General features: G+C 39.9%; 1 protein-coding gene across 1 annotated transcript in view; it reads left to right on the plus strand.

Annotated features, from left to right (window-relative positions):
• Positions 1-12,027, plus strand: part of antxr2a (ANTXR cell adhesion molecule 2a) — a 227,872-nt gene that overhangs the window by 69,357 nt on the left and 146,488 nt on the right. Inside the window, exons 9-10 of the mRNA XM_063043529.1 lie at positions 5,909-6,007; positions 9,704-9,773. Coding sequence (XP_062899599.1) covers positions 5,909-6,007; positions 9,704-9,773 — 169 coding nt within the window. The remainder of the gene's footprint in view (positions 1-5,908; positions 6,008-9,703; positions 9,774-12,027) is intronic.

Genomic DNA, 12,027 nt, shown 5'->3' on the forward strand with positions numbered 1-12,027 from the left:
TTATTCTACATAATTGTATTTAATATCTGTGTTACCCCAGTTTTACTGATGTAGGATCACTTGTGTGTCTCAGCCTCTGTACAATTGCTACTGATGGCCTCATCATATTTTGTGTTTAAGCATTTCAGTGAATCTTCCTGAGTCATGATCTAACATGCCAAGCCCATTCACGTATCACCTATTGATTTCTGAGCTATACTGGAAAAGCAGTGTTTTTGTTCATTTTGTTAACTCCCTCCATGGTCTTGCCATGCCTTTGTCTCTGTAATCGTCCAGCCTTATAGCCAGGTATCAGCACTCCAATAACTCTAGACTTCCAAATATTCTTGAATTTAATTCCTGTGCCATTTGCAACTATAACTTCAAATACCAAGTTTGAAAATTCCCTTCCAAAGCATCTTACCTCTCTTTCCTCCTTTAAGACAGCGGTCCCCAACCACCGGGCTGCAAAGCATGTGCTACTGGGCCACGAGGAAACGATATGAGTCAGCTGCACCTTTCCTCATTCCCTGTCATGCACTGTTGAACTTGAACATAGGGTTGCCAACTGTCCCGTATTTGCCAGGACATCCTGTACATTGGGCTAAGTTGGTTTGTCCGAGATGGGACCGCTCTTGTCCCGTACTTCTCCCGCTAAGGTAGAGTGTTCCTATGAAACCTTTCATGCCAAAATGGCATAAAGCGAAAAAGCAATTACCGTTAATTTATATGGGGAAACATTTGTGAGCGTTCCCAAACCCAAAAAATAACCTACCAAATCATACCAAATAACACATAAAACCTAAAGTAACACTAACATATAGTAAAATCAGGAGTGATATGATAAATACACAGCCTGTATAAAGTAGAAATAATGTATGTACAGTGTAGTTGGGAAGATTAAGCCAAAATCGATTTGTGGAACAAAAAATTGGCACTTACATGCATGCACATGTCACGCGCGTATGTCACACATGCGCACACAGGTGCCCGTGCAAGGCTTTGTGGTCATGGTAGTCTTTTTGGGGTAAACACAAGTGTCCCGTCAACACACACAAAAATTGCTGGTGAAAGCAGCAGGCTAGGCAGCATCTATAGGAAGAGATACAGTCGACGTTCCGGGTTGAGACCCTTCGGTAGGATTTGACTGCTACTTTTGCCCCTTATTTGGAAGTGAGAAAGTTGGCAACCCTAACTGTAAAAGACATGTTGAGGTGAGTTTAACCCTACTTGAACAACCCCCCCTCCCCCGGGTCGGCCAGTCCGCCAGAATATTGTCAATGTTAAACCAGTCCGTGGTTCAAAAAAGGTTGGGGACCCCTGCTTTAAGACACTTCTTTAAACGTTTTCACTGAACTGAACTTTTGGTATTTAACTTGTATGTTATATGTTTTATTTTGCTTAAAAAGCCATGTAAGTGTGTTATTATTTTTAAATAAGTGATATAAATAATAATAATAGCAATGATAATAAGTACTTTATTGATCCTGAGTGGGAAATTCTTTCATTACGGCAGCAATATTTAAAAACACTCTTAGCAGTGTGCAGACTTAACTAATAATAAAGTACAGAATAATGATATACCGATGTGTAATACTGTGCAATAATAATGTATGAAATAATGAAACAGAGACTACTGTACTATGATGTGTGTTCTCCTGTCGTACGGAGATGAACTGTTGTACATGCTTATTGCATTTGGTAGGAAAGATTTTCTGTAACAAACCTTGTGACAGTGGAGCTGAACGAGTCTGTTTGAAAAGGTGCTCCGCTGCTTATTCAGTAGGTCATGGAGAGGATTTGCCTGATTGTCCATAATGGATAACAGTTTGTTTAGCGACCTCTTCTCCACAACTAATTCAAAAGAGTCTGGGTTTTAGGCAAGGATGGATCCAGCCTTTTTGATGAGTGTATTTAGTCTTTTTGCATCACCAGCACTGATGCTGCTCCCCCAACATAAAGCCACAAAGAAGACTGCACTCTCTACAACTGGTAAAAGATCTCCAACATCCTGCTACACACATTGAAGGATCTCAGCTTCCTTTGAAAATAGAGTCTGCTCATCCCCTTCTTGTAAACAGCCTTGGTGATGGCTTTCCAGTCAAGTCTGTTGAAGTGAACATCCAAGTATTTGTACTCCTCTTCCACCGCAACTTCTTCTATTTACAGGACTCATCACAGTCCTCTGCCTCCTAAAATCAATCACCACCTCCCTGGTTTTGGCCACATTCAGGAACAGGAGATTCCTCCTGCACCACTTCACAAACTTGTCCACCAGTCCTCTGTACTCCAACTCCTGCCCGTCTCTGATACACCCAACCACAACAGAGTCATCAGAGAACTGCTGCAAGTGACGTGGCTCAGATTTGTGCTGAAAGTCTGAGGTGTACAGTATGAACAGAAATGAAGTTAGGGCAGTCCCTTGTGGAGCTCCATTGTCACTCACCACCATCTCAGACAGAGAACTACCCAGCCGTACAAACTAGGGTCTATCTGACAGGTAGTTAGTATTTCAGGAGATAGTGGATTTGTCTACACCATCCTTTTTAGCCTCTCGCTCACAAGAAGTGGCTGGATTGTATTGAAGGCACTAGAGAAATCAAAAAATGTGATTCTCACAATGCCACCAGCATCATCCAGGTGGGAGAGAGCTCTCTGCAACAGGTAGGTGATGGCATCATCCACTCCCACATGAGGTTGGGAGGCAAATGGTAGAGTCCAATGAAGATCTCATCTACAGTCCAAGGTAAGTCAGGACCAGCCTCTCCAGCACCTTCAATCATCACATGAGGTGTGAGGACAATTGGTCTGTCGTCATTAAGTTCATATGGAATCATCTTCCTGAGTACAGGAACCAAACCAGAAATCTTGCATAGCACCGGCATCTTTTCCTGACTCCAGATCAGATTGTAAAGGTGCTGCAAAACACCAGACAGCTGTCTCACACAGGCCTTCGGTCCCCCGGGGCTGATACCGTCCAGGCCAGCAGCCTTGCCATGGTGTAGTCTCTCCTGCTGTCTCCCAGCCTGACCTGCAGTCACTGTCACCCAGGGTAGGGTAGTCTTCCCCATGGATGCAGGGTTGCATGTTTGTATCTCCTGTACAATGGGAGGAGGGAAGAAGAGGGAATGTCCAGGGTGGATAAGATGATGGACCATGTTGGCTGCCTCAATCAGTTTGTGAGGCATTTGTCCTCCTTGGAGCAATGGAGGCTAGGGAGAGACCTGGTAGAGACATACAAAACTATGAGGGCTAAAATGGGATAGAATGTAGGAGACCTTTCCCCGTAGAAGAGGTATCTAAAACTAGGGAGCATAGTTTGAAGTAAAGGGATCGGAAGAAGAACTTTTCCACTCAAAGGGTGTTTGTAATCTGGAGGACCTGCCTGACTGCAGAACATAAGAAGCACCCCTCAACCATCAGGCTCTTGAACTAAGGAGATAACTACACTCACTTTTGCATCAATTGAGATGTTCCCACAACCAGTAATATCACTTTAAGGACTCTTTATCTCATGTTATTGTTATTTATTGCTATTTATTTGTATTTGCTTTTGCACAGTTTGTTGTCTTCTACACTTTGGTTGATCTCTTTTGTTGATCCTGTTATAGTTACCATTTTATAGATTTGCTGAGTATGCCTGCAGGAAAACGAATCTCAGGGTTGCATGGGGTGACGTATGTGTAATTTTCTAATAAAACTTACTTTGAACCTAGATGTGCACTTCATTTACCAAAGCATTGAAGGCTAAGGACCAAGAGCTGGTAAATAGGATTAGTATGGATGGGTAATTGATGGTTTGTATGGACAGAGTGGGATCGAGGTCTTTTGAAAATATCACTGATAATATGTGAACTTCGGGGAAGATGTGTACATACAGGTAAATGTTGAGAGAGAGGAGGTCACGTATTATTTTCATTGGCCTGATCACAAGCTGCATCACAAATTCCACACAGTAATCATTTTCTATTTCTGCTTCCCATGACAGATAGCTTTTACCAAAGGACACTTAATGTCTTTTTCAGCTCATATAAGATAATAATTGTATAATGACACCCATAGTCATCTGTGCAGTAAATTTGGATATTCATTTTATTTTCACAATGCATCACAGCACCAGAGACGGGCATTCAATTCCTGCTGCTGTGTGTGAGGTATTTGCAAGTTCTCCCTGTGACCTCGTGGATTTCCTCCAGGTGTTCTGTTTCCTCCCAAAGTCCAAAGGTATTCCAGTTGTTAGGTTAATTGGTCGCTGTAAATTGTCCCATGATTATGCTAGGGTTAATCTGGGGTTGCTGGGCAGCGCAGCTCGAAGGGCTGGAAGGGCCTAGTCTGCGTTATAGCTCAGTAAGAATAAAAATAAAAATAATTTCTGGAATATAAACATTCTAGGCTAACATTAACCTATCTTCTGGTATATTATTTATGTTTCAACGGGTGGCAGGGTCGAGATACATCTCTGCCAAAAGAGGTGTAAGACACTCCTTCCTTCTGCTAGCCTGCAGATCATCTTTGGGCAAGGTATAGCATCTGCCCACCCCATCAGGGTTGTGAAGCCATGGGGGCAGGTGCTGGATCGTCATGTGAGAAGTTGGTGGATATCACAAGTCCTGGTTCTGTCCCAACATATCAATGTAGTTATAAAGAAGGCAAGACAGTGACTATACTTCATTAGGAGTTTGAAGAGATTTGGTATGTCAGCGGATACACTCAAAAACTTCTATAGTTGTACTGTGGAGAGCATTCTGACAGGCTGCATCACTGTCTGGTGTTGGGGGGGGGCTACTGCACAGGACTGAAAGAAGCTACAGAGGGTTGTAAATTTAGTCAGCTCCATCTTGGGTACTAGCCTACAAAGTACCCAGGACATCTTCAAGGAGCAGTGTCTCAGAAAGGCAGTGTCCATTATTAAGGACCTCCAGCACCCAGGGCATGCCCTTTTTTCAGTGTTACCATCAGGTAGGAGATACAGAAGCCTGAAGGCACACACTCAGCGATTCAGGAACAGCTTCTTCCCCTCTGCCATCCGAATCCTAAATGGAATTGAACCCTTGGACACCACCTCACTTTTTTAATATATATTATTTCTGGTTTTTGCACAATTTTTAATCTATTCAATATACATATACTGTAATTGATTTACTTATTATTATTATTTTATTTTGCTTTTTTTCTTCTATATTATGTATTGCATTGAACTGCTACTGTTAAGTTAACAAATTTCACGACACATGCCGGTGATAATAAACCTGATTCTGACGCCAGGCAGACAATCTCTGAAGAGTATTGATAATGGCGAGGGTCACCCATCTTGTAATGAAGAAGGCAATGGCAAATCACTTCTGTAGAAAAATTTGGCAAGAACAATCACAGTCATGGAAAGACCATGATTGTCCATGTCATACGTCACGGAACATAATGATGCTGATGATGATAGTTTCAAATTTAATTTTATCCTGATTCAATGTTATAAATTTGAGTATTGTCTCAAATGGATTTTTTTTTGTTTACAAAAGCTTTCAGAATTAGAATTTGTCTTCTATAATCCTTTTTTACCTGACCTGTAAATTTGAAATGAAAATCCATATGGCAAGAGAGTTAAAAATATTTCCAACCTGTTAGTTGCATATTACTCAATTATGAGAAATATCATTGAAAATATACAATTTGTCGATTGGTATATTGATTAAAAAAAATGAGAGAGCAGCTCTCAAGGAAGACTTCAGATATCATTATCACACAAACCAGTGTTCCTTCTCCCAACCAGTGACTGGTATCACTTCATGTAATTGTATTATTTTTCTCAATCTGTAGCAGAATATCTACTTTTATTTGTAATTTAACGATTATCATTATTTTAATCAAGATTGATGCAGTATTTTCCAAATTGTACTTGTCTAATTATGTGTTGTCATGTTTATATTTACAGAAAAATTTGAGATTGTGCTGAGGGGAAATGGCTTTAGAGCAGGCAGACAGGAAGATTCGATTGTATGCAGCTATTACATAAATGCCTCCACCATTATAAGTAAGTATATAAATAAATCTATCATTAATTCTGCATCAGTATAGATTTATAGTTGCAATCTTCAGTTTGTGAAACATCTGTGCTCTTCGGGATTAACAATAATCCATTTAATAAAGTGAAAGTCCCGTCCCTGCACTGCATTGTTTAACTTACAAATTCAATTAACGTAAGCTGCTGGACAAAATTAGCAGAAATGTCAGACACCAAACGAAAAATGATCATTTGCAATTTGCTCTTTCTTTCATTATATATAGATGAAATTTGTAGGGGTTTCTGCTGCTGAGTGCTATCAGTAGTTTCAAAGCTTTAAAAGAGATGTAGGAATGTGCAGGTGCTAACAAAAACCAGTGGGATGCAGAAACTCAGAAGGTCTGGCAGCATCTGTGAAGACAGAAGAATAGATGTTGTTTCGGAATGAGTCCCTGCATCATGATGCCGATGCTGTCTGACCCACTGTGTTTCTCCAGCAGTTTGATTTTTCGCTCATAGCTTTAAGGCATGACTGCTATTCACGATATAGAGAGACATGGAGCATTACATTTCTAGTCCAGGCCAAACTGTTATACTGTTCAGTACCATCGACTTGCACCTGGACCTGAGCTGTCCATATCTGTCCCATTCGTGCACTGATCAAAGTTTCTCTTAAGTCTTATAATTGAACCCACTCCACCACTTTTTCTGGCAGCTCATTTCACACTCTCACAACCTCTGAGTGAAGAAATTCCCCCTCATGTTCCCTTTAAATATTTTGCCTTTATACAGCAGATTCTGGTTAATTGGGACATGGGTTAATCAAGGCAGCCACTGATTTTGGACAATTCTTAAAGAACAAAAAGTAATTAAGAAAATAGCTGGGGTCCCCTTCATTTATTTGGGACACTGTGTTGCTCAATTAAGACAGGACACTGTTGTCCAACAGTTTCTAACTAGCACCAGTCATGTGAACTTGGGTGGCCATTAGACACTACACCGTGCTTAGAGCAAACATTCTTATAATAGTGTCAGTTGCATGTGTTTGATAAGCAGTGATTTTTGTCACTGATAGTTAGTGAGTAGTAAGCTGTGAGACAATTTAGAACTGTTTTGCTCACTGTAGTTTCAAGCATTTAGGCTTAGAGGTGACAGAAACGGCCGTGAGTAAAAATGAAACGATTTCAGCATGTGAGGGACTACACAGAATTTGAAGGTATCAACAATCACCTTGAGTGTTACAATGAAAATGAAGATTTGGAGGATGCAATTGTTGAAAATATTGTATGAAGGCAGTCCATTATCTATATTAGGTGATTTTGATTATCTAGATTACACTGATTTTGTTCATTTACAGTCAATCAAATGAAAATAGCAGCATACACTGGATGAATTCCCCTGTTGATAATTGTTAAGAACTAATATGTAGTTTTATAGTACTGTAGTCGCATTGGTAGCATTCTTTTTTCTTTTAAATACATAATCTTTTACTCATTTAAATGGTAGTATATCCTTTTTATACCTTTTTAACTATTTTCATGAAACTTGTGGTAATTGGGGCAGCCGCTTAATTGGGCCAACATGTACTGGTTTTGATGTGTCCCAGTTAACTGGAATCCGCTGCATTAGAAAGATTCTTTCCTCTCCAGTCCTTTACCTTTCCTACCTACCTGGTTTCAGCTATCCTTTTTTTATTCTGGCATCCTCCCCCTTCCTTTCCAGTCCTGAAGAAGGGTGTCAGCCCGAATCATCGACTGTTTATTCATTTCCATGGATGCTACCTGACCTGCTGAGTTCCTCCAGCATTTTGTGTGTGTTGCTATTAGAAAAACTGATTGCTAGAAAATTAATGGAACAGTGAAAAGGGGGAGAATAGAAAGCACAGTGATCTTAAAAATGAACTGTTTTTGGACAGAATCTCTCTCTTTATGAACTTCAAGGAATTAACACTTCACAAATTGTTTTGTGCAAATTAAACCTAATAGTTTTAATTAAATTATTTTTCTTTATCAGTAAAGCTAATAGTTCTTTCACTGGGCTAAGCCCTACCTAATTTTCACAATCACTGTGCAAATAAGTGAAGGCTGGTGTCTATTACAGCCGCGAGATGGCTCACAACTGGTGGTGGGGATTCTACACCTAAACTATCCACACTGAGGAGGCACACTGAAACGGAGTCCGAGGGATTTGTTGATGAGAAGTAATGGTGTTGGGAAAGGATATTATAGAGGTGGAGATGGTGTATGAATGGAGATTTGGGGAGATAGTGTGGAGAAAGTAAAATTACATGGAAAAGGAAGAAGAGAGTGGAAAGGATGAAGGATGGGGAGGCAAAGGGAGAGCAAGGGGATGTGAATGACAGGAGGAAATAAGTGGATTAAATAGAAGAAAGCATGAGGTGAGGACAGAGAGTAGAGGGAAGAAGAGCCTTTGGGAGAGGGGGTGCAGCTCTAGACAGTGGAATAGAAGGAGAAAGGATGAGGATGATGAGAGTTTATTGAAGAAAGAGTGGATGGAAGAGAATGGAGACAATGTAATGAAGGTGTCTAGAAACAAAATGGACAAAGGGAGCTGATGAAGGTAAAGAATGAGTGGATAGGAGGGAGAAGGGGAGGGATGTAAGAGAACTGTAGGAACTGGAGAAGGAAGTGCATTGAAGCAAGGGAAAATGTCTCCAACTTACCTCCCTAAGCTCTGACCAAAATGAAATGGGCTGCATCTTTGGATGCGTTATGGAAGTAGTCCATCCAGATCTGAAGTAGTCAACTGCATGTAACGTTGGTGTGGAAGAATAGCAATGCGTCCAGTGATGGCCGCTGGTAGTTCAGGAGCTATTCAAGGAGCATGGGTTGGAAGTAGTTTAGAACAAAAGTGTAGCTTCTAAAAGAGCTACTGAAAACATTAAAAATGAGAGAATATCAGGCTCATTCCAGTATTTAAGTAACTTGAAATTTCAATTTTAGAATTAAAATTTAGTTGTGAGTTCCTAAATATTTGAACATTCTTGCCTCAGGAAAATTAGTTCAGCAAAGCTTGAGGGAATCTTTTCACACAGGTAGCTACTTGATTTTCCTTTTGTCATATCATAACATGAGAACTCTTTGTTACAGATGTGAGGATAAGAATTAGCAACGGTAACAATAAATACAGGGATGCAAAGAATTATGATACATAGAAGTCATGTGGTTCAGAGATATGTGATAATTTTCTTAATATGCAGATATTATTTTGGAAACATTTATGCATCTTACAGTTTGATCATTATGTTCCTGATGTTGGATTGTGAATAGTGATACTGATTTTTAGTCTTGGAAAGGTGTTAGTTATGTTACAGGTCTCCTAATATGTGATGCTTACTATCTAGAAACTCTTTATAGCACAGCAAGACAATTGGAGAATATTTTCGAATTTTGGGAAACACAGAAGTTCATAGTTTTGAATTTTTTCCTGATAAAGTGTAAATTTCTTTCAGATGATCAGATATGCTTTATTTTTCTTTATCTTGGCCCCATCAAATTTACTCCCTGTTTTGTTATACATGAATTCACAGAGGTTAATTTTCTGGAATGTATGTGTAATTTTGATGTGCATCCATGTCATTCTTGCTTCAAAGTTTAATGGGCTTCTTAAAATAAATGTTAAATTTAATATCTTTGGAAGCAAGTTTTTTCACCAGTTCATTAAACAGTTCAGTCTAAGGAGCTCATCCAATGATTTATTTTCCAGATGAGAGAAGTATCAAGGTGATGGATAATTACCTGCTGTGCCCAGCACCCACATTGCAAGAAGTGGGGCAGTAAGTATTCAATTAGTTTACGTCTGTAATTATAAATAAACCAGGTATTTGACAGGATATTATCAAATCTCTGGCTTCACCCTGTACTGCACTGCTTACCATTTCATTATTGTTCATTTCCTCGCAATTTGCTGTCTTCTGTCTGAATCTGAATATATTTGCTGTATTTAACATGTGAAAAATTCAAACTAGAAGACAAGGATAATACAGGTTTCTCCAACCTATTCAGGTGAACTTCCAGGACATGTCAGAACTAGTAAGTGGCTATCTTGTAGCAGTCTTCACTCCAATTGACTGAATGCAATTTTCTGTTTTGTCAGTACTTTAAAAATGAAGGACGCATGAGTCCTGAAGGTTGTCACCTGAGAGAACTGATAGAAATAGAAAAGCATTTCTTCATTCATTGCTCATTTCTAATTGAATTTGAGAAGGTGACAATGAGCCTTAGTTCATGTAGGAAGGTGCTCCTGCAGTCTTGTTAGTTCAGAGCTTCCAGTATTTTGACCAAGACTCTATGATTTTTAAGTCAGGACATTGTGCTGTACAGTGGGGGTGGGGAGGTGGTTCATTCAAAGCATCTACTTCCTTTGCCATCTAAGTGGAGGTGACTGGAAATTATGGAGGTAGTTTTGAAGAGCACATGACAAATTACAGCAGAATATTGTGGAACCATGTCTGAATATTAATGGTTGGATGGATGAAAGAGAGGAAGGATGTTTGAAGTGGGAATGGGTAGCAACCAAGTGTGTTGCTTGGCCAGAATTCTGCTGGCTTCTTGAATGTTGATGGAACTCCACTTGTCCAGGCAACTGGAGAATATTTGGTTGTCCTCTTGAGTTGTGCCTTGTAAATAGTTGAGAAATTATGAGGTAAGTCATTGTACACAGAAGATCTAAACTCTGATCTGCTTTTATAAACTGAACAATTTTGTGGCTACCTGGCAGTGGAGACTTGGAGGTTGTTGGCTGTGAGTGTTTGGCAATGTTATCGTGATGAACTATCATTAAATGACAAGCGGGGAGACTTGATCTATCATGTTGAAGATTGCCAGTACCTTGAGGTCATAGGTGTTGCTTTCCATTTGTCACCCAAGTTTTGCAACATGCAGAGACTACTTCACATCAAACCTTAATGGTGGAAGAAAGTTCATTGATAAAGATACTTGGACCAAAGACCCTGAGTTGAAGAGGTGCTGTAACAAGTGCTGAAGTAATGGGCACCATGGAAAACTAGCCATTCTTCTTTGTATTGGCAAGTAATGAGCTCTTTCCCTTGTCTCCAATTTCATGAAGGATCCCTGATACCAGACTCACTTGCATACAATCCTGAGGCTACAGTGCTATTTAGAACTTTGTTGACTTGAAATCCACACTGAGCTGTGGTGAGCAAAAAGCAGTATTGCCAAAGACAACTTCTGCCACTTTCCTAATAACTGGAAACAGTTTTATGGGTCACAGATAACTTGATTGTATTGGTTCCATGTTTTTCTTTGGAACAGAAATACCTGTGCAGTTTTCTGTTTTGTCAAATAACTGCCAGTATTACAAGTTGACAAATTTGTGAGGCTTCGTATGCAGCTATTAAGTTCCCCCATTAATTAGACAAATGGATTAATTAAGTTTGGGACTGTTATGTTTGAGGTTTCTGTGGGGCATTACAAATTGCTCCATTATACCTCACTAAATAGAATTATTGTTAATCTGGATGGGATTACAGATTTGAAGATGGCACCAAGAGTGGGGGTGTAGTGGACAGTGAGGAAGGCTATCAGAACTTGCAGTTGGATCTGGACCAGCTGGAAAAATCTGTAGAAAAAGGGCAAATGGAATTTAATGCAAACAAGTGTGAGATGTTGCAGTTTGGGAGGACAAACCAGGGTAGGCTTTACATGGTGAGCGGTAGGACTCTGAGGAGTGTGGTACACCAGAGGGACCTGGGAATACAGATCCATAATTCCTTGAAGGGGGAGTCACAGAAACATTTTGACACATGGCATTCGTAAATCAAAGAATTGAGCACAGGAGTTGGGATGTTACATTGAAGTTGTATAAGACATTGGTGAGGCCTAATCTGGAGTATTGTCTGCAGTTTTGGTCACCTATAGGAAGGATGTCAATAAGACTGACAGAGTGCAGAGAAAATTTACAAGGATATTGTCAAGACTTGAGGACCCGAGTTATAGGGAAAGGTTGAAGAACTTAGGACTATATTCCCTAGAGTGTAGAATGAGGGGAGACTTGATAGAGGTATGCAA

Source organism: Mobula hypostoma, chromosome 3, assembly GCF_963921235.1.
Source record: "Mobula hypostoma chromosome 3, sMobHyp1.1, whole genome shotgun sequence".
NCBI lineage: Eukaryota > Metazoa > Chordata > Chondrichthyes > Myliobatiformes > Myliobatidae > Mobula > Mobula hypostoma.